The sequence below is a fragment of the Littorina saxatilis genome, linkage group LG17, assembly GCF_037325665.1.
Source record: "Littorina saxatilis isolate snail1 linkage group LG17, US_GU_Lsax_2.0, whole genome shotgun sequence".
NCBI lineage: Eukaryota > Metazoa > Mollusca > Gastropoda > Littorinimorpha > Littorinidae > Littorina > Littorina saxatilis.
The window spans coordinates 26,205,125-26,223,912 of NC_090261.1; the positions used below are offsets into that span (position 1 = coordinate 26,205,125).

Here is an 18,788-nt window from a genome sequence, read left to right on the forward strand (position 1 = left end):
CAAAATAGTTGCCAAAATCTTTTTTTATTAAAGAGCTATTAATGCTATTATATTGTTTGCAACCCCCCCCCCCTCCCCCCTCCCTCCCCCCCCCCCTCCCTCCCCCCCCCCTCCCTCCCCCCCCCCCACCCACTCTCCTAATAGTCTGATTAATTATGCATAAGGAACAAAACAAAGTTTGACAAAAAAAGTAAAGTTCAATTAAAAGTTCATCAGAGGAGAGGTAACATCAGCATCAAATACAACAACAGGAAATATATACAGGAGGCAAACATAAAAAAACTGTTTCTTTGGTTTGGAATTCAGTAATGCTGCACAGTGCTCGCATGAATGTATACTGGCAATCAAAAATTCAAACCACATATAATGTACAGTGTATTCCAAACAACATGCATAAACAATCTGGCAAGACACTCTTGTAAAAACACACACAAAACCAGAGAATATGGGGGATGTGTTAAACCACTAAACAGATATACCACCAGGGAAGCCTTGAAGTTAAAATAAATTAAAAAAACATAATAACTGCACAGACAAAAATACTGCAGGTCAAGTTTTGTATTATTATAAAGAACAACTGTAAGAGACCTTTGAAGAAAAATTAGATGTTATATTAGTACATGTATTGTCCTTCTTCATCTTTTTGTCTACCACAATTACTCTACTTTTTATTTTATTGTTTTTCATTGCACAGCCCTTTTCAGTTGAGACGTTTGATTCTTTTCATTTGTGCTTTGATTTTGAGTTATAAAAAAAAAAACATAGTTAAAGAAATGACGTCTAACTTGAGAGATCTGAACACTCTCTTTTTGATCAAGGTATTCAAGCATTTTCAGTGACAACATTCTCACTTTCCTATTTTCAGTCTTTTTTTTTTAATGATTCAAAGGGGTGGCCAAGTTTGATCTGACCTGGTAATATAAGATTCACACTGCATTAGTGCTCTTAAATTCACGCATTTTATATCTTCCTCACAGTTTTCATTCTGGCCACAATTTTGTAATTGTACAAAAGCCATCCAAAGCCATAAGAGAACCGTCGGTTGCTGCGCTTGCTTGTCTCCTGATTTTCGTGTTTTTTCTCTTTTTCGCAGGCTGTCAACTCTTTGTTGTTACACATATTTGTATAGATCAATGTTCACAGAGGCATTTCACTTCTGCTTTGTTGCGGACTTTTCACTGTCTCGTTGTTGTTTCATATCCCCGATTTCAGTAATCATGAAGTCCAATGGGTTGTCTGGTTTTTGGAAAATGATACTTGCTGTCATAGTCTGCACAAACATAAAAAGATGTGTCTACATATTATTCACACTGCATGCAAACATGTATACACATGGTAAAAATAAAATGAAAATGATTTATTGAACTTTTTAATTCCTAAATCAGGTGAAAATTTAATTCTTCACTTACAGTTACACAGAACTTATTAACACGAAAATGCACAGGTAAGAACTTCAGGCTTTAATTCTAGCCAACTTCCATGCCTCTACACATTTGGTTATTACTTACATGTACATATTGTAATACAAAGCTGTATAAGTTAATGAAATCAAGTTAAATATATTTTCTAACTGCCTACAAAACTGGTAAACTCCGCTAAAATCCCATAGGTGTTTGGCGGTTGTTGATAGGTAAGTTAAGGTAAGGTAAGGTAAGGTATTTCATTAGAATTTGAGAGATGTACACTTCTTCTTTAATAAAACTTCTGCCATCATCTTCATGATGTCATGGGCACAACGATGTGTACAAAAAAGACATTCTCTGGAGTGGTTTTTTCTTCTCTCCTTAATGTATCCCATTGTGTAAATTAACACAAGCGCCATTAATAGTCAGAACGTTGACCCTGGGCGTCTAATGGAAGAAGAAGAAGAAGAAGAAGAAGAAGAAGAAGAAGAAGAAGAAGAAGAAGACTACAATCAAAAGTACAAACAAAGGTGAGGAGTTAGGTTGTTTCTTGAACTTGAACTTGAAGTTTACTATGTGGTAGGCTGTGTAGCCTTTACATAGGTCCTATTACTAGACTGTAGCATGCGTGGCGGGCTATTTTACAATCTAGACTAGACAGGTAGGGTTGTACATAGAAGTACTGTGGCGCCAGAAATTGTCTATCCTGGTCTTAAAGCTGTTGACTGATGGCGCTGTTACTGCCTCTTCAGGCAAACTGTTCCAGGTGTTCACTACTCGCTGGGAGAAGTAATTGCTTCGTACGTTCAGTCTACAGTGGTCTTTGCCGAGTTTCAGAGAGTGGCCTCTAGTGTCTCTACTGCTGATGGGCTCAAAGTGGGGTCTGTCCGCTTCGTACATGCCGTTTCTTTGGACATTCAATACGATCATGAATAAACCGATGAAGGTCCAACAAGTTTTCTTATAAAGCTTACCTGGAATATCTGCAAGATGTTGTGCTTCTCAAGATAGGAAATGGCTTTGTTGTACGGGTCTGGAACTGGATCTTCATAGTTTATGTCGTCTGCTGCGGCTGCCAGGGATGGTGGGGGTGGTTGTTCTGATGGTGGGTTCTCTGCTACTTCAGCCATCGTCTTGTGTAATTCAGACCTTGCTGTGTTAAGAGCTTCCCGTTCACCGTCAGTAGCCGCCAGCTTATCTGTTTCTTGCACAGGATTATCCTGTGTGCGTTGAAGTTGGCCGTCTGAAGTTTGGCTGTCCGCCATGCTAATCTTTTTGTTTTCGGGAAGCCAAGTACTGTACAATTTTAAGATTGTTTTCGCATTTATAAGGGTATTACATTTCTTGCTAAATGCGCCACATTAAAATACTTATACAGTTATTGTGTGCTGTATTTTTCTGGCATAACAATGTTCTGCAACAATAACAGTTATAATTCAGAAGAAACTAGTTCGTAACTAAAACTCTTAGCTCCGCATGACAAGTGTACAAGAGTTATCACCCACGATCAGAAAATAAACGTGGTTGCAAAAATGGTAAATATTGTGATCACTGGTTTTCATTTCGTTTACTTGCTCACACAGTCGTTGACGAAAGCTTGTTTTCAGTTAGGGTTATATTAATGTATTCCTGTGTACTATACAGAACGAGGCTGATGTCACTAATGAACTAATAACGACACTGGAATCATGCTTGCTCTTTGCATGCAGCATGTTGGTTTGGCACTTTGCTTGCATTGTAACGAAGTTGTAATACTTGTATACTTCTAATACAAAATGTAGGTTCTCCAGCCTGTGTGCGCCTGTCAAAGTTTACAGCAGTGAGGGTCTGCAGAGTCTGCTCTTTAATTTAAATTGTTAAAAATGAAATTAACTATGAAGTACTAGAATGTGAGTCAACTGCCACTGACAGGTTATTTAATGCTAAATAGTAATACTAATAGTAGCAATTTGCATACATGTAACTTTGTAAGCTTGGAGGAATTTTTATTTTTATTTACAAAACTCTTAATTTTATAGTTCTTAATTTCTATGACAGGTTATTTATACACATTAGTTAAATTAGTATAAAAAAAGGTTAATTAAACTAGAGGAAAGCAAAATCCATCTAAAAAATTTTTTTTTTTTACTGGTGGAACATTACCTAAGTAAATCCCAGTTGATTATTTTAAATGTTTCAAATTTATTTCCAGGGGAAAGTTAAGCAGGCGCAGAAGCAGAAGTTTGGTGCAATGAAAAGGCGGCTGAACTTGAAAGATTCTCGACTGTAAGTCTTACTGCGAGATGTTGTTTTAAGTATAAAATATATATACATATGTATATATATATATCATATTGTGTTTTGATTTCATGTTTAAACAGCTTATTACAATGTACTTTATTAGTGAGGGAATAGAATGTCTTTTGGCTTTTTTTTCATGTGCATGCGCGCACACGTGTGTATGCTTCAAGAAAAAGCAGACCTAAAAATGAAAGTCCTGAAACACTGTTTGTGTGTGTTAATATGCATTTTTGGTTGTGTGGACTTGTCTCTTTTTCTTAAGGTGAACGTCAAAAATTACCCGAGTATATTGTCGCGAGCAAACACAGTTGCCAGTGGCTACTCAGGGTAGTTACTCAGGTTAGTGAACACCTTAGCATTCAAGGTGTGTGTCAAGAGAGGGTGTTGCAGGGATACATTGATATGGGAGACGAGGGGATGAGTGACAAGGACATAATAAAATTCATGTCAGATGTTAATATTGCACTTTGCAGTTGGTCCTTTCTTCTCATAGTCATAAAATTATTCTTTTCAATACACAGTACGGGTAGCATCATCCCTCAGTGACCGGTACCATTAGCAGTTTAAGGATAGAATGTGGTTTATGGCTTTTCACAGTATGATGAGGAAAGATGGTACAGATAAAGAAAAAAATCAGTGGGTGGTCGCCTAAGACATGTTGAAACTGTCTTTAGGGACCGGAAATGATGGACCACAAACGGGTTAGACAGCTTGTCGCTGTGGGAAGGTGAATTATATACACCCTATGTACGATGTGTCTGGAAACGCCTCCAGGCGGAGGGGTTTTGCAGCCAGCGAAGCAAAGATAAAGAGGCAAAATGTTCTCGGCTCGCACAGAAGCAAGCACTATATCTCTAGACAGTATAGTAAAGCCCTTTGGGGGTGGTCATTATGGGCAGGTGGTTGTTATGGAGAGGTGGTCGCCAAGGCAATCCCGCAGTGGGGCACTGCGGTTATGAAATTAAAGGCCCCTCCTGTTTTTGGAACCGCAGGAGCTTTCTAGTTTGCTGTTAGGTAGATTTTTGGTTCCTCTTTCCTGTCATGCTCTCTTTTTCTTCATGAATTCTTTTCTTTTTTCTGCCTTCTTGCTCATTCACCTGTATTTTTTCCAAAAATCTCTTCTCTTGCCGCTTGTCTCGCGATTCATGTATAGTTTAATCTGTTAGTGTTCTGATGTAAGTCCAGCAGTAGATAGGTTAAGCCTATTTTAACATACTGGAAACTGGTAATCTTCCAGTAGGTATTAATTTAGTTTTACTAAAGCCTGCTGGGACACAAGTAATGGGTTAGTGCATTTGTAAACAGGAATCGCTTGACAAGTGGCCCCCTTCATCCCCCCCTTCCTCGTCCTGATATGGCTCTGCGTAGTCGGCTGGACGTTAAGCAACAAATAAACAAACAAATCGCCAAGGCAGATTCGACTGTAGTAAGTTTAAAAATATGTTTCTGGTGACTTCAACTTCAGTCCTTTCTCTCAAGGTTTTTTTGTGTCGATCTCATACGTGTCAAAGTTTTAAGTTATCATTTGTTCAATTTTTGGTTGCTTTTATTGGTTTAAAAAGCATGGTATAAATTGTTGTTTCTCTTAACAGGAAATCAAAGGATCGACTGAAGAATAAAAAGCAGAAACCCAAGAAGGGTGAGAACCTGAGCATCAGAACTCTGTAAGTAAAATATTTATTGGTACTGGTAGACAAAAATAAAATGTATTTTCGTACTTTCGTTTAGTTGAGTTACCATTTAAAATATTGAGTCAAGGAATTTTGAAAGCTTTGTTTCAGAGTTTCTTTTTGAATGCTGAATGCAATATGTTTTGTAATCAATCAAAGGTAGCAAACAAAAAATATGGAATAATGTTGTGGTTCATAAATTCAGTTTAGATAGTAGATGGAATAGAGAAAATAAGGGAAATGAAAATGCCCTTGTTCTTTTATGTTGACCTCAAGAGGCTCTTTCTGAGATTTAGCAGAAACTTTTGAAAACAGGAAACTGGTTCTGTTCAGGTCCAAAAAATTCTTGTAGTACAGTGTATTGTAAGTACATGTAGATATATTTGGAAATCAAGTCGGCAACTACATGTGATTTATTTGTATTTCTTCAGCCCTCAGACGCCTGCATCAATGTTCTTCTCATACAACAAGAGCCTGGGTCCTCCGTACCGCATCCTGATAGACACCAACTTTGTCAACTTCAGCATCTCCAACAAGCTGGATGTCTTTGAGAATTTAATGACTTGCTTGTATGCAAAATGTAAGTGTGCAGCAGTTGTGTTGTGTGTCTGTGAGTGGCTGCCACTGTTTTTATGCTGTTTTTGTCAGTTTTACTTAGCTTCTGGTTGTATTCTTTGTTTAAGTTTACTCGGGAGAGATCTAGCTTTGTATCAATTATTTTATGCATCAACTGTTGTGTTTTGCATGCTTACACATAATGACATATGTACACACACACACACACTCTCTCTCTCTCTCTCTCTCTCTCTCTCTCTCTCTCTCTCTCTCTCTCTCTCTCTCTCTCTCTCTTTACACCAAGTTTCTCTGTCTAGGTGTGGATACTGTGGTCATTACAGGTGCACATTTACTATTACAGTACTTACATAATTAGCTTGTTCTGTTTGTTTCAGGCATACCTTACGTCACTGACTGTGTGATGGCCGAGTTAGAGAAACTTGGAAGGCGATATCGGGTTGCGCTGAGGTAGTGTTTCATTTCAGTTTTCCTTGAGTGATATATATATCCCAACAGTGTTTAAATAATGAGTGATTTACTTGGCACTTGTGGATCAGCAAATAATTTTATTTGTGTGTTGTTTCTTTTTCAAAATGTACTGCTATTGCATAATATAAGCTTACCTAAATTCAGCTGTAATTTGTTTGTCATTACTTAATATTATGTCGCATTTATTTCAGATTGTGACAACTTTTTATTGGTGTTTCAGAATTGTCCGTGATCCCCGCTTTGAGCGTCTGACGTGTCTTCACAAAGGCACCTATGCTGATGACTGCTTGGTGGAAAGAGTGACACAGGTAAGGACTGTCTTTTTTTTCTCTTAGAGTATCTTTATTCTTTTACTTTGTTCATGTGATAACACAAGTGAACGTGGGAGTTTCAGCCCATGAACGCAGAAGAAGTTCATGTGATAAAAGTTATAAAGTCTATCCCTTGCTTGGCACGTAAGATTATGGTTTTTGTATTTTCAGGAAAGTTGTTTTGTTCCTTGATGATGTATATGACAACTGTTTTGTTGTCTTTTGAGTTTATTATGTAGTAATTGATGATGACTGAATAAAAAAAAAGCTGTTGAAAAAAAAATCCTGATGTGATCAAAGAATGTGTGGGTCTTTTCCTACAGCACAAATGCTACATGGTGGCAACAAATGACAAGGACCTGAAGCGACGAGTCCGCAAAATCCCTGGAATACCCATTGTCTTCATTCACAATCACAAGTCAGTTTTTGTATTTGTTTTATGATACAGCAGAACACCATTTTGAATGTGGTTTGCTTACAATAATAATTAAGACATTTTTCATGAAGGTATTTCAAAAGTAATATAGATATTTTCTGATTGGAATTTGATTTGGTATAAAACACACAAATAAATTTAAATTCATTATGAAATAAAAATGGGAAAACACCCAACCAAGTGCTATACATTAGAGTGGGAAAGGCACGCAAACAAAGAAATAATGTGTAATGTTTTGCATTGTTTCTGGGTTCGTTGGTTAGTTTTTGTTTTATGAAGGTTTATGAATTGGTGTATAGGAGTGTTAATGGTGGTGACAGGTTGAGATCGTTGCAAGAAACGTGTTAAAGCTAAATATGGTCCTTGTTTTTCTCACAGATATGAAGTTGAACGTCTACCGGAGGCAAGCTAATTGCAAGGAACAGTCTGTACAAAGCAGTGAGGCTGATGTGTGAGTGCATGAGATGTGAGCTGTGAAGAAGGTGCGAGTGTGTTGCAAATGTGTATTGTGTCATAAATAATTGAAATGTTTGGCAAGTGTGTAGAAAAACATACTGCAGGTGCTTGTAGTTGTACCACCTACCCATGATTTTTGTTAAGTGAATAGAGCGTGCGTATGTCAATTTTCTGCATGTAATGATATCGAATTTTTGTGTGAATAAACTACATTCTCAACTGAATATAACAATCTTCTTTTCATATGGCTTTTTATTGATATCTGTTACAATCCTTGGCTTATTTAATTAAATATTTGACAAGTTCATGTAAACAAATAAAACCAATAGCTTCATTTGTCCCTGTTTCTTGTAAAGCTAACACTTTGCGAAGATCTGGACTTTAGATATTTGGTATGGCTCATCCCCCCGCGGGTTAGGGGGGAGAATTTACCCGATGCTCCCCAGCATGTCGTAAGAGGCGACTAACGGATTCTGTTTCTCTTTTTACCCTTGTTAAGTGTTTCTTGTATAGAATATGGTCAATTTTTGTAAAGATTTTAGTCAAGCAGTATGTAAGAAATGTTAAGTCCTTTGTACTGGAAACTTGCATTCTCCCAGTAAGGTAATACATTGTACTACGTTGCAAGCCCCTGGAGCAAATTTTTGATTAGTGCTTTTGTGAACAAGAAACAATTGACAAGTGGCTCTATCCCATCTCCCCCCTTTCCCCGTCGCGATATAACCGTCGTGGTTGAAAACGACGTTAAATACCAAATAAAGAAAGAAAGGTATGGCTCATCACTTTTCTTGGAATTTGGGGTGAATACAACAAAATCAAAAGGACAAAAATCCATTTGCATACATGACAAAAGAGCCATCATACATGTTTATTCATTTTCATAGATCAGTAGATTGAGATTGTAGAAGTGATCATTCACTTTGTTATTTGTTAAAGGCATATGTACGCGCTCCCGTGTTTACAAAGTCAGTTTGCCCATAATCGATGTCAAACGCACCATAAGACCATGTAATGACGATATGTCGCCATGCGCGGACCATATACATGCATTACAGCTTGTTTTAGAGTCTCAAAAACTTTGGATGTAAACAAAGACGCGGAGTTATTTCCCTTGCGTCAACGCTACCTCTGTTGGCAAATCTATAAATAGGACGATCCAGATCAAAATGAAAATTAACATATCTCAACATTGAAGGGGTCCTAGACCACAATATTTTGCAGGGAACTTAATTTAGCATGTCTCCAGCTGTTGGTAAAGCAATTAGCGTGTATAGTCATCGAGTATATATGGCTTTAACCAGCTAAAAACATTTAGTACTGTTCTACATGACCAGTAACGCACATATGGATTAAAATACTGAAATCATGCTGAGATAAAAGTTTAGCCTTTGTCATGATTTACAGTCACATTGTGGCATATAATGAAAAGTGCATACATAGAAATTAAACTACAATGTAGAAACAGTGTACAAATTTGAAATAGACTTTTTTTTTCTCCAGAACTTACTCATTAGAAAAATAATTATGCTCCTTTTCTGCAAAATGTGAAACTTGAACTTCTATTTCATTGTGGAAGTTTTCACAATAAAAATTGGATTCACATTTCTGCACACACTGGAAGAATTTCTGGTATAGGAAGCTTTCAATTCTTGCTGGATCCCTTGGTCTCATCCTTCTCCACTGCAATCTTGGTATCGGATGCATCCGCCACAAAAGCTCCAGGCTGGGAACAGACAAGATTGTCTTGTGAATGTTACTGTTTTTACAGTACATATAATTTGAACATTTGGAATTAAGCATGGACAACTACATGCTTCCCTGATTTGTCAAACATTAAGAAAAATAAAATAAAATCAGGTGTTTCACAGATTTTGTTTAAGCCCCTTTTCCTATTTGGTAGGTGAAGAGAATATGCGGCTACATGTACAGTATATCTAGGCAGCTGCCTTACTGCTTGAGGCTTGGCTTGAGCCATTGCTCCAGAAAACAAAATTCTTGATTTGTTACCCAGGTTGTGCGAGTCAACCTAAAAAGTAATCCTCACAGATAAAGAGGTGAAATATTTGCACTTACAGGTGCTCCATACATGGGATTGTCAAAGCCTCTGTCGCCACTACGAACGTCAAATGTAGGCTGTTCTTCCATCGGACTTCGTAGCTCCATCTCTCTTGCCTGCAGATTGAAAAAGTAGTTAGTGCAAAAACACTGCTTTAAAACATTTGACTTTGCTCACCTTTTTCACAACAGGTAGATTATAATATCAGAAAGGAATACATAATATTTCATTACCCGAGGATGGGAAATCAGGATAGTCAAATGATCACTCCTTTTTAAACAAAAATGAATAAAAAATATTGTCACTGATGAGTTTGTTTCCCTGACACTATGGTAGGGCTTGTGTGTTCTAGCTCTCTCAGTCTTTGGGGCCAAATTTGAATCCACACTTTGCATGGAATCGTTATGAGATTGCACCTACGACCACAAAATGGTTGAAACACCAGTGACCACCTACATTAGAGTCATCAAAGGGGGCAGTGTTGTACAGCGGGTTGTTGAAGCCAGGATCTAGCGGGCCCAGGGTGCGGGGTGGGGTGGCTGACCCTGAGGGTGGCTGTCGGATGCCGGACCCAAAACGAGTGAAGTTTCTGGAGAAGTTGGACCAGTCAGGCCAGCTGTGAAGTTTTGACAAGTCTGGTCTGTAAATAAAAAAAATCTCAGGCTAAATTTTATTTCTCCAGCAAGCAGACTGCACAATCAAAATACATCACACAGTATGCCATATGAGGTTTGTGGACCTAAAAAGTGTGAATCAGTCAAAGATCACCATTTCTGCGCTCCTATTTGTTGTAGTTATTGACAAAGAGAATGTAACAGCCTGATTTTCAAGTTAGAATATTGATGTCAAGCTCCACTGCAGTCCTGCTGGCTTTTGCTGGGTGTGAATCTCCAATTTTTTTGTGTGAAAATGAGGTTACTTCATGCAGACTTGCCCTGTAAATGCTGTCACTGGAATCATGACCTTGTTGTTCTTTCATTGATTGTGCTTTCTGAAGTATTGTTGGGAAAACGGAGAAGAAATAAGATAATCTTGCATCAAAGGCTTTCAGTTGAGGTTTCTAAAGGAATAGCTGTTAAACAAGTGTCTTTCTCCAGGAATCTTCCTATAGATTTAGCTCTGAAACCCTGTGGTTCCTTACCGTCCTCGACGAAAGACAAGCAGAGCAATGACAGCGATGACGATGATGAAGACCACGCCAAACACAATGCCTGCGATAGAACCACCCCCAAGTTTCTCTGAGCTGCCACCTCCACCTGAAAAATACAAAAATATTGGAGCTGTTTTGTTTAAAACTCCAAAAGAAGTTCTTTAACTGAGATGAAATCCTTTTTTTCAACTCAAGACTCAGACTCAAGACTCAAGACTCAAAATGTTACTGTCCTAAATAAAAACAAGAAAAATTGCCATGTATGCAACTCATCTGTTTCTTCCATAATCAGTGCCAGATCAGTCTGTGACAAACTACAGCATGTCTTTTATCAGATGAATTCAGCTTTGAAAATGCCTATCTTTTCTTTTCAAGTCTATAACATAAAAACAAAAACAAAAAGAAAAGGCCTAAGGCTATTTGTACATTGCTATGCTTGTACGTGTATGTCTTTTAGTTTTTAAGTTTAGACAAGGAAAGCCCTTCAAAAATATATGTTAGCTGATATGAGGTATATATAATAATAATTATATATAGTGTAAACGACAGTAAACAGATAGAGTGCAATGACTGAGAGAAGTGAATGGTAAAGAAGAGACGAAAATGTCAAGTGTGTAAAATTGAGATTTACCTGTATGAGGAGAAGTGCTGGCTGCTGAATTCCCCGTCACTGAGATGGCATCAAGTGCATACTTGTGTCCCCCGTTCTTTAGATCTGTGCAACGAATAAAGAAGGACCTTTCATTTTATTGTGCAGCCAGAAGATAACCACAGTAAAGTAGCAACCGGATTCAGTATCAGTTTTCTAGTTTTGGTGGACAGTATTCAAAGGGGCTTATTGTCTTAGTTGTGTTCTAGTGTTCATCATCATTATCATGGGACAGTCCCTTTTAAGAAGGACGTTGGTCAAGACAGTAGACAAAGGGGCTACAAAAGATGCCCTTTATTGGGGAGTGTTCTCTTATTGGAGGGGCTAGCTCATATCACATGTACGATTGTAATTCCTTGATCCACCTCTAGCTAACCACACACACAAACACACACATACCGTCTTCAATGTCAGCCTTGATGAGAGCAGCCAGACGAGCACTGTCGCTGCCATCGCCTTCCTGGTCCTTCAGCACCAGTTGCAAGTCTCCCGCCCCCGTGATAGATATCGCCGTCGTCACGTTGGACTGTGCACAAGATAACCCATTCCGTTAAAAGCAGAAGTCAGACTTGTTATCAACTAACCACCCCCCCCCTCCCCACACCCCTTTCAGTTAAGACCTCCAAAAATCGTAGAGAATAAAGTGTCTGGAAAAAGAAGGAAGCCTTAAAATGGAGGAACATTTACAGACTGCACAGAAATCGGAAAAGGCAAGGCCTTAAAGGGGTCAGGGGGGTCTTCAACGAAGGGTCTCAAAAAGGGGTTCCACTGTAACCCATTCCGGTACTGAATAAGTTGGACTGACTATAGGTATTAGATTAAAAAAAGAAGTAAAGTGTGGATTTGGTTCCTAAACAAAACGAGTACAGTACTCATGCACTTGGATACAAGAACTGCTAGTAAATGAGTATAACAAAATGATTACTGATCACTTTGTGAAAAAACCCAGTAAGATTTCATTCAAGTTTAAAGATGATTTTTTCTTGGACGGTCCTTATTTGCCTTTTATTTCTGGACATCGTTGACCCCTACATTGGGCAGCATGCGCAAGATAACCTGACTTTTGGTGACAATAGACTTGACAAATAGACTTCTTGTGCGCTGACTTACATAATCATTGAAGAACGAAGTTTGCATTTTGCTCTTGAACGAATTGAAGTTGAAACCCCGGCCTCTGGTTCCGTTGAAAAGTACCCCTGAAAACAGTGCTCACAATGTACATGGCATACATGACATTTTACCTCCACTTTCTCCCGTTGTCTTATGGTGGCTCGATTTTATAGTGCTTTGTTTCTCAAAGCAGTTTTGATTTGGATCCCTCACAAGACTGACCAGCTCCACCCCCCACCCCCACCCCCACCCCACCCCCCGCAACCACCATCCATTCATTTCTTGTCAACACTGATCAACAATACAATACAATTTAATCCCATTGACAAGTGTAGGCATAGGCATCTACCTTTATCACTACTTCCACAGTATTAAAGTCCACTCCGGTACTTGGCATTCCTTTTGGGACCAAGGGCCTGTCCTAGTCATCACTTACCCCAAACATTAAAGGTACCTCTCTTCCCGCGTAGATCATAATAGATTTGTCCAGGACTGTTTCCCTGGGCTAAAAGCATCCTTCCACTTGGAAAAAAACCACCCACAACTACAGCCTGAGTGTTTCCTGTACAGGGACAGCATTTTTTTGCTCCACTTTTTTCGTATTTGACGCTTATGTCAACCTGCGCTGCATACGGATGAGACGAAAAACCGAGGTCCCTTCGTGTACACTATACATTGGGGTGTGCACGTTAAAGATCCCACGATTGACAAAAGGGTCTTTCCTGGCAAAATTGTATAGGCATAGATAAAAAATGTCTACCAAATACCCGTGTGACTTGGAATAATAGGCCGTGAAAAGTAAATATTCGCCGTAATGGCTTGAGATTTACTGGCCGATGTGAATGCGTGATATATTGTGTAAAGAATTCCATCTCACACGGCAGAAATTAATATGTAAAGCGCTTAGAGAATGTCAAGCGCAATATAAATCTCCCATATAAACAAAATATAAAAAATAGGAATCAGCCCGGCTGTTGAGTTTGGGTATGTGACTATAATGAAGTGGAGGGATGCTCGTATTCCACGTATGTGACTATAATGAAGTGGAGGGATGCTCGTATTCCACGTATGTGACTATAATGAAGTGGAGGGATGCTCGTATTCCACGTATGTGACTATAATGAAGTGGAGGGATGCTCGTATTCCACGTATGTGACTATAATGAAGTGGAGGGATGCACGTATGTGACTATAATGAAGTGGAGGGATGCTCGTATTCCACGTATGTGACTATAATGAAGTGGCGGGATGCGCGTATTCCACGTATGTGACTATAATGAAGTGGAGGGATGCTCGTATTCCACGTATGTGACTATAATAAAGTGGAGGGATGCTCGTATTCCACGTATGTGACTATATTGAAGTGGAGGGATGCTCGTATTCCACGTATGTGACTATAATGAAGTGGAGGGATGCTCGTGTTGTACGTATGTGACTATAATGAAGTGGAGGGATGCTCGTATTCCACGTATGTGACTATAATGAAGTGGAGGGATGCTCGTGTTGCACGTATGTGACTATAATGAAGTGGAGGGATGCTCGTATTCCACGTATGTGACAATAATGAAGTGGAGGGATGCTCGTATTCCACGTATGTGACTATAATGAAGTGGAGGGATGCTCGTATTCCACGTATGTGACTATAATGAAGTGGAGGGATGCTCGTATTCCATGTAAAAGCTTGGACATATCTGTGGTCGTGTACACGATTGTGTAAGATAAGAAGATATCTGTTTAAAATGGTAATACTTGTATAATCAAAGATTGTACATAAACAGCGTAGGTAAACTGTTCTCTTACCACAAATGTCACAACAGCCCCCCACTGGAGTGACAGGGTATTTACAGGGGGATCTTTCACATTTTCTGCTCCTGATGGCGCAGATCTCCTGCTGAATCTGTTTCAGACATATATAAATATAATAAGTGCCAAAATACCATGATATATGTCTACACCTTTCAAAAACCAACCCTTTTACCCTAAAAGTACTTTTTGATGTCCGTAATATATGTACACGGGGCCTCACCGAGCTTTTAAGTTATTCCTGGAACAGGCACCCATGCCAGCTGCGTCATTGGCTGACGGCCGGGGCGTAGGCGGAGTGCCTGGCTTGCCAGTAAATGTAGATATACATATTTGTGTGTATGAATGTTCGTTGTGTCTCTGTGGCATAGCCTTTTAAAATGTAAATATGTGACCCTCCACCACGAAATGAGTCGCATGTCACCTTTGCATGATTTTCATATTTTTACATTTTCATAAAGAGTTTTTTATGCTCTATCCAGTGGTGAAACTCCCGCAGTGGGGCACTGCGGTTATGAAATTAAAGGCCCCTCCTGTTTTTGGAACCGCAGGAGCTTTCTAGTTTGCTGTTAGGTAGATTTTTGGTTCCTCTTTCCTGTCATGCTCTCTTTTTCTTCATGAATTCTTTTCTTTTTTCTGCCTTCTTGCTCATTCACCTGTATTTTTTCCAAAAATCTCTTCTCTTGCCGCTTGTCTCGCGATTCATGTATAGTTTAATCTGTTAGTGTTCTGATGTAAGTCCAGCAGTAGATAGGTTAAGCCTATTTTAACATACTGGAAACTGGTAATCTTCCAGTAGGTATTAATTTAGTTTTACTAAAGCCTGCTGGGACACAAGTAATGGGTTAGTGCATTTGTAAACAGGAATCGCTTGACAAGTGGCCCCCTTCATCCCCCCTTCCTCGTCCTGATATGGCTCTGCGTAGTCGGCTGGACGTTAAGCAACAAATAAACAAACAAGTGGTGAAACCCGTTTTAGAAAAGAGCAAAAACTGTTTGAGTTATAAGCCTGTGACTAAGGTGACCCTCACGCTGTTACCATACACTCTCCGGACTTATATCAAGCCTAGCGCAGAACCGCGCGAGGTGACATGCGACTCATTTCGCCGTGGTGGAGGGTCACATATAACAAGACGTGCGTACTGTATATACTGGTTCTTATTTTCTCTCTGTATAAAGCTGGATCGTCTTTTTTAACCTTTGGTTTTATAAAGTGGATCTGACATTTTTATCTCTTTAAAAAGTATTCTTTTTCGAAATAAACGTTTTCTTTTAAACAAAAAACAAATCCTACCCCAAAAACGCTTTTCAGTGAAGACAATATACACAGAAACGACGAAATCTTTTAATAAACTTTTATCACCACTCTTACCCGCTCCGACATCCTCCCTCCCTCGCTCCTTCCCTCCCTTTCTTCTCCCCCCCCCCCCCCCTAACACATTACCTATTTTCATGTTCCTAATAGATATTAGTATCTGTGAGGACGTAAAGGACCCCCATAGTTCATGATATATGTCATAAAACGCAGTGCTATCTGCGTTGAGAGAATACCTTTGGGACAGCAACAAGTGTCCCTGGATTGCAGGTGTTTTTTTCGCGAGAGCGATGCTTTGATTGAATTAAAGGACAAGAACACATCTTGAAGTGTCCTTTACAGGGAGATTCCCTCTCACGGGGCACACGCACGCGCGTAATTCACAAACAAACAAACACACACGCACACACACACACACACACAGGCGCACACACACACTGACACACACACACACACACACACACACACACACACACACACCTGCCCTTGATCGTTTCCACAAGCACAACCTCCGTTGTCGTCACAGCCCCTACGCGTAATGCTCACTGACGTCATAGTCCCAGTTGACGTAGGTTTAAAGATCTTGCGTCCGTCGGTGGAGTTGACGTACTGAGTGAATGTGCCCGTAGTGAATGACTACAAGAAAAACAGGCAGAAAGTATATAAATTATCACAGATTTCATGACAAAATCTTTGCAAACGGTAACCAGTAACAACGCCAAGGGCTCACTGTGTAGTCAAGTTTATAGGACCTAACACGTTATTGTGTACATACGTCTCTGTTTGTCTGTCTGTCTGTCTGTCTGTCTGACCGTCTGTCTGACCGTCTGTCTCTACTGATATGAAAAGAAATAGAAAGAGGTTGACAAGACGCTTGTCAGTCGAAAAAACAAAAACATACCGTCCCCAGAAGCTTGAGGGACTTGACGGCCACTTGAAGGTTCCCCCCAAGATCGACGAAATAGGAGCGATGACGTAAGAATATGACGTCATCATTGACGCAAGGCACGTTCTCAGTGTCCACGGGGGAGTTTGGCTGACAGTCAGCAAGCTCTGTGTTGGTGGCGCACCAGTTGTCAGGGTTCACCCACATGGCTGGGTTCACTGCCGTGAACTCCACATCTGAAGAAAAACAGCAACAAATTTGGCTAGTTGGTTTAAACTTGATAAAGGTTAGACCGGTTGTCGCCGCAGCAAATGTTGCGTCATAATACGTATCCTAACCATTTAAAATTGTGTGGATTGTTCTGTGGTCAATTCTGTAACATTTTCACCCATCATGTATTATTCAAACTGATGTGCGCACACAAAATGAAAGGCCTAGTGTACAATTTGAACTACAACACTTCTTTGCAATTTTGTCCAAGCTGACCATTTATAATTATAATAATGTAATCTGCACATTTGCTTGCGACGATTAATGATACTTTCTGTGCAGTGGGATTTTTTGGTTGAATTATTATTTCTTAATTAACATCTATGCTAATCCGCAAAACTCATTTGACAAAAAAATCTCAGGGGGGAAGGGGGGGGTTGCTCTCATCTCACGCAAAAGCCTGATGATATATTTACCTCCGCTGGCAGGAGGACAGTCAGCAGACGAGTCCATTGTGAAGCCTAGCTGCATGTTACTGCCGAGAATGATCTCTCCGTTACGGGGCAACTTCTGGACAAACAGCATAATCATAGCATTGTTATATGCTTTTAGATATATTCATTATACAGTTTCTACATCATCAGTCTGACTCGTTGTAGGTAGCTACACAACCAGCGGCTCAGCTGGACTCTGCCAAATTCAGGGATCTCCTGTCAATGTCTAGCATCTCAACGAGAAGTCCGGCTTAGTCTTAACCTCCACATTACTATGTTCATCATTTTGAGTTTTGACATAAGGTGACACTGAACAAGATGATTGTGATGATGGTCCGGAGCAGGAAGGGCGGTACGGCGGATACCGCTAGCCCTCCCAAAAACTGGTGAACTAACTTAGCTAAAAACATGTTAAATAATTCAAGTTAAAACAATTTATCGGATTTAATTTTTTTTCCCCGCCAGTTCAGTAAGATCCGAATGGTGCATATTCATGTGTAGGCGGCCTTAAAGGCATAGAAAGCTGATGACTATTCACGCTAATTGCTTTACCCACAGCTGGAGACATGCTAAATTAAGTTCCCTGCAAGATATTGTGGTCTAGGACCCCTTAAATGTTGAGATATTTGAATTTTTATTTTGATCTAGATCGTCCTATTTATAGATTTGCCAACAGAGGTAACGTTGACGCAAGGGAAATAACTCCGCGTCTTTGTTGACATCCTCACTTTTTCAGAGGCTAGAACAAGCTGTAATGCATGTATATGGTCCGCGCATTGCGACATATCGTCATTATATGGCCTTATGATGCATTTGACATCGATTGTGGGCAAACTACACATCGTAAACACGGGAACGAGTTAGTAAGCCTTTAAAGAGAGTTACAAATACACTGCACGAATACATCAATGTTAACAGTATAAAATAACGGATGAAAATTACAATATCTCGATCATATTCGTCATCTTTCTCAATACAACACGCATCCTTACTTCAGGTACTAAGTTCAACTCCTTCCCCTGTTTTAGTTCCAACTTCCTAACTCACATCCCCCCACCCCAGCACCCCCATATGACCCCCCAACCCCCGCCCACACAGCCCTCATGCCACCACCACCCCATTCCTTATACTCCCCCCCCCCCCCCCCCCAACCTCTATCCCGGAATTTTTTCCACGCTCTACTGACCAGTTCCCTGAGCGTGGTGTTCATCTGGAGGTAGATGACGGGGCTGTCCTCGGGGATGATGACGCGGTCATTACCACACGGGGCACGCGGCGGCTGCACGTTCCAGTTAAGCGCGTTCTCAAAGTCCCTGTTCCGCAGCCAACGCTTGTACACTGCGTCGCTGCCACCTGAATTGTAGACAGTTTTATATATTTGGTAAATAAACACAAAACCCTGACAGTAGATACCTTTTAGTGTCGAAGAATAGTAGATGTCTTATTTTCAGAGTCGAACTCAGCAGATGCCATATTTTCAGAGTCGAAGTTTATATGCTAGATTTCAGAGCAGCGT

The 18,788-nt window shown here is 39.9% G+C and overlaps 3 protein-coding genes across 4 annotated transcripts in view; 1 reads left to right on the forward strand and 2 right to left on the reverse strand.

The window, feature by feature from the left end:
- Positions 1-129: 129 nt before the first annotated feature.
- LOC138952439 (uncharacterized) lies at positions 130-2,713 on the reverse strand. Its single transcript, XM_070324111.1, has 2 exons — positions 2,378-2,713; positions 130-1,270 (listed from the first exon to the last, which is right to left on the reverse strand). The coding sequence occupies exons 1-2, from the start codon at positions 2,666-2,668 to the stop codon at positions 1,151-1,153; spliced, it is 411 nt and encodes a 136-aa protein (XP_070180212.1). The 5' UTR covers positions 2,669-2,713; the 3' UTR covers positions 130-1,150.
- A 149-nt stretch (positions 2,714-2,862) lies between these two features.
- On the forward strand, positions 2,863-7,832 carry LOC138952438 (rRNA-processing protein FCF1 homolog). The gene is made up of 8 exons (XM_070324110.1): positions 2,863-2,938; positions 3,595-3,668; positions 5,276-5,347; positions 5,785-5,933; positions 6,304-6,376; positions 6,618-6,705; positions 7,032-7,126; positions 7,523-7,832. Exons 1-8 carry the CDS (start codon positions 2,936-2,938, stop codon positions 7,554-7,556), a joined length of 588 nt encoding a protein of 195 aa, XP_070180211.1. The 5' UTR covers positions 2,863-2,935; the 3' UTR covers positions 7,557-7,832.
- Positions 7,833-8,434: 602 nt separating this feature from the next.
- Positions 8,435-18,788, reverse strand: part of LOC138952437 (protein amnionless-like) — an 11,930-nt gene continuing 1,576 nt past the window's right edge. For both annotated transcript variants that reach the window (XM_070324107.1, XM_070324109.1), the window contains exons 2-13: positions 18,459-18,625; positions 17,255-17,348; positions 16,584-16,804; positions 16,163-16,318; positions 14,365-14,461; positions 12,566-12,651; positions 11,855-11,981; positions 11,438-11,521; positions 10,798-10,912; positions 10,113-10,296; positions 9,674-9,772; positions 8,435-9,323 (exon numbers count right to left, since the gene is read on the reverse strand). In XM_070324107.1, coding sequence (XP_070180208.1) covers positions 9,243-9,323; positions 9,674-9,772; positions 10,113-10,296; positions 10,798-10,912; positions 11,438-11,521; positions 11,855-11,981; positions 12,566-12,651; positions 14,365-14,461; positions 16,163-16,318; positions 16,584-16,804; positions 17,255-17,348; positions 18,459-18,625 — 1,511 coding nt within the window. In that variant the 3' untranslated portion in view covers positions 8,435-9,242. The remainder of the gene's footprint in view (positions 9,324-9,673; positions 9,773-10,112; positions 10,297-10,797; positions 10,913-11,437; positions 11,522-11,854; positions 11,982-12,565; positions 12,652-14,364; positions 14,462-16,162; positions 16,319-16,583; positions 16,805-17,254; positions 17,349-18,458; positions 18,626-18,788) is intronic.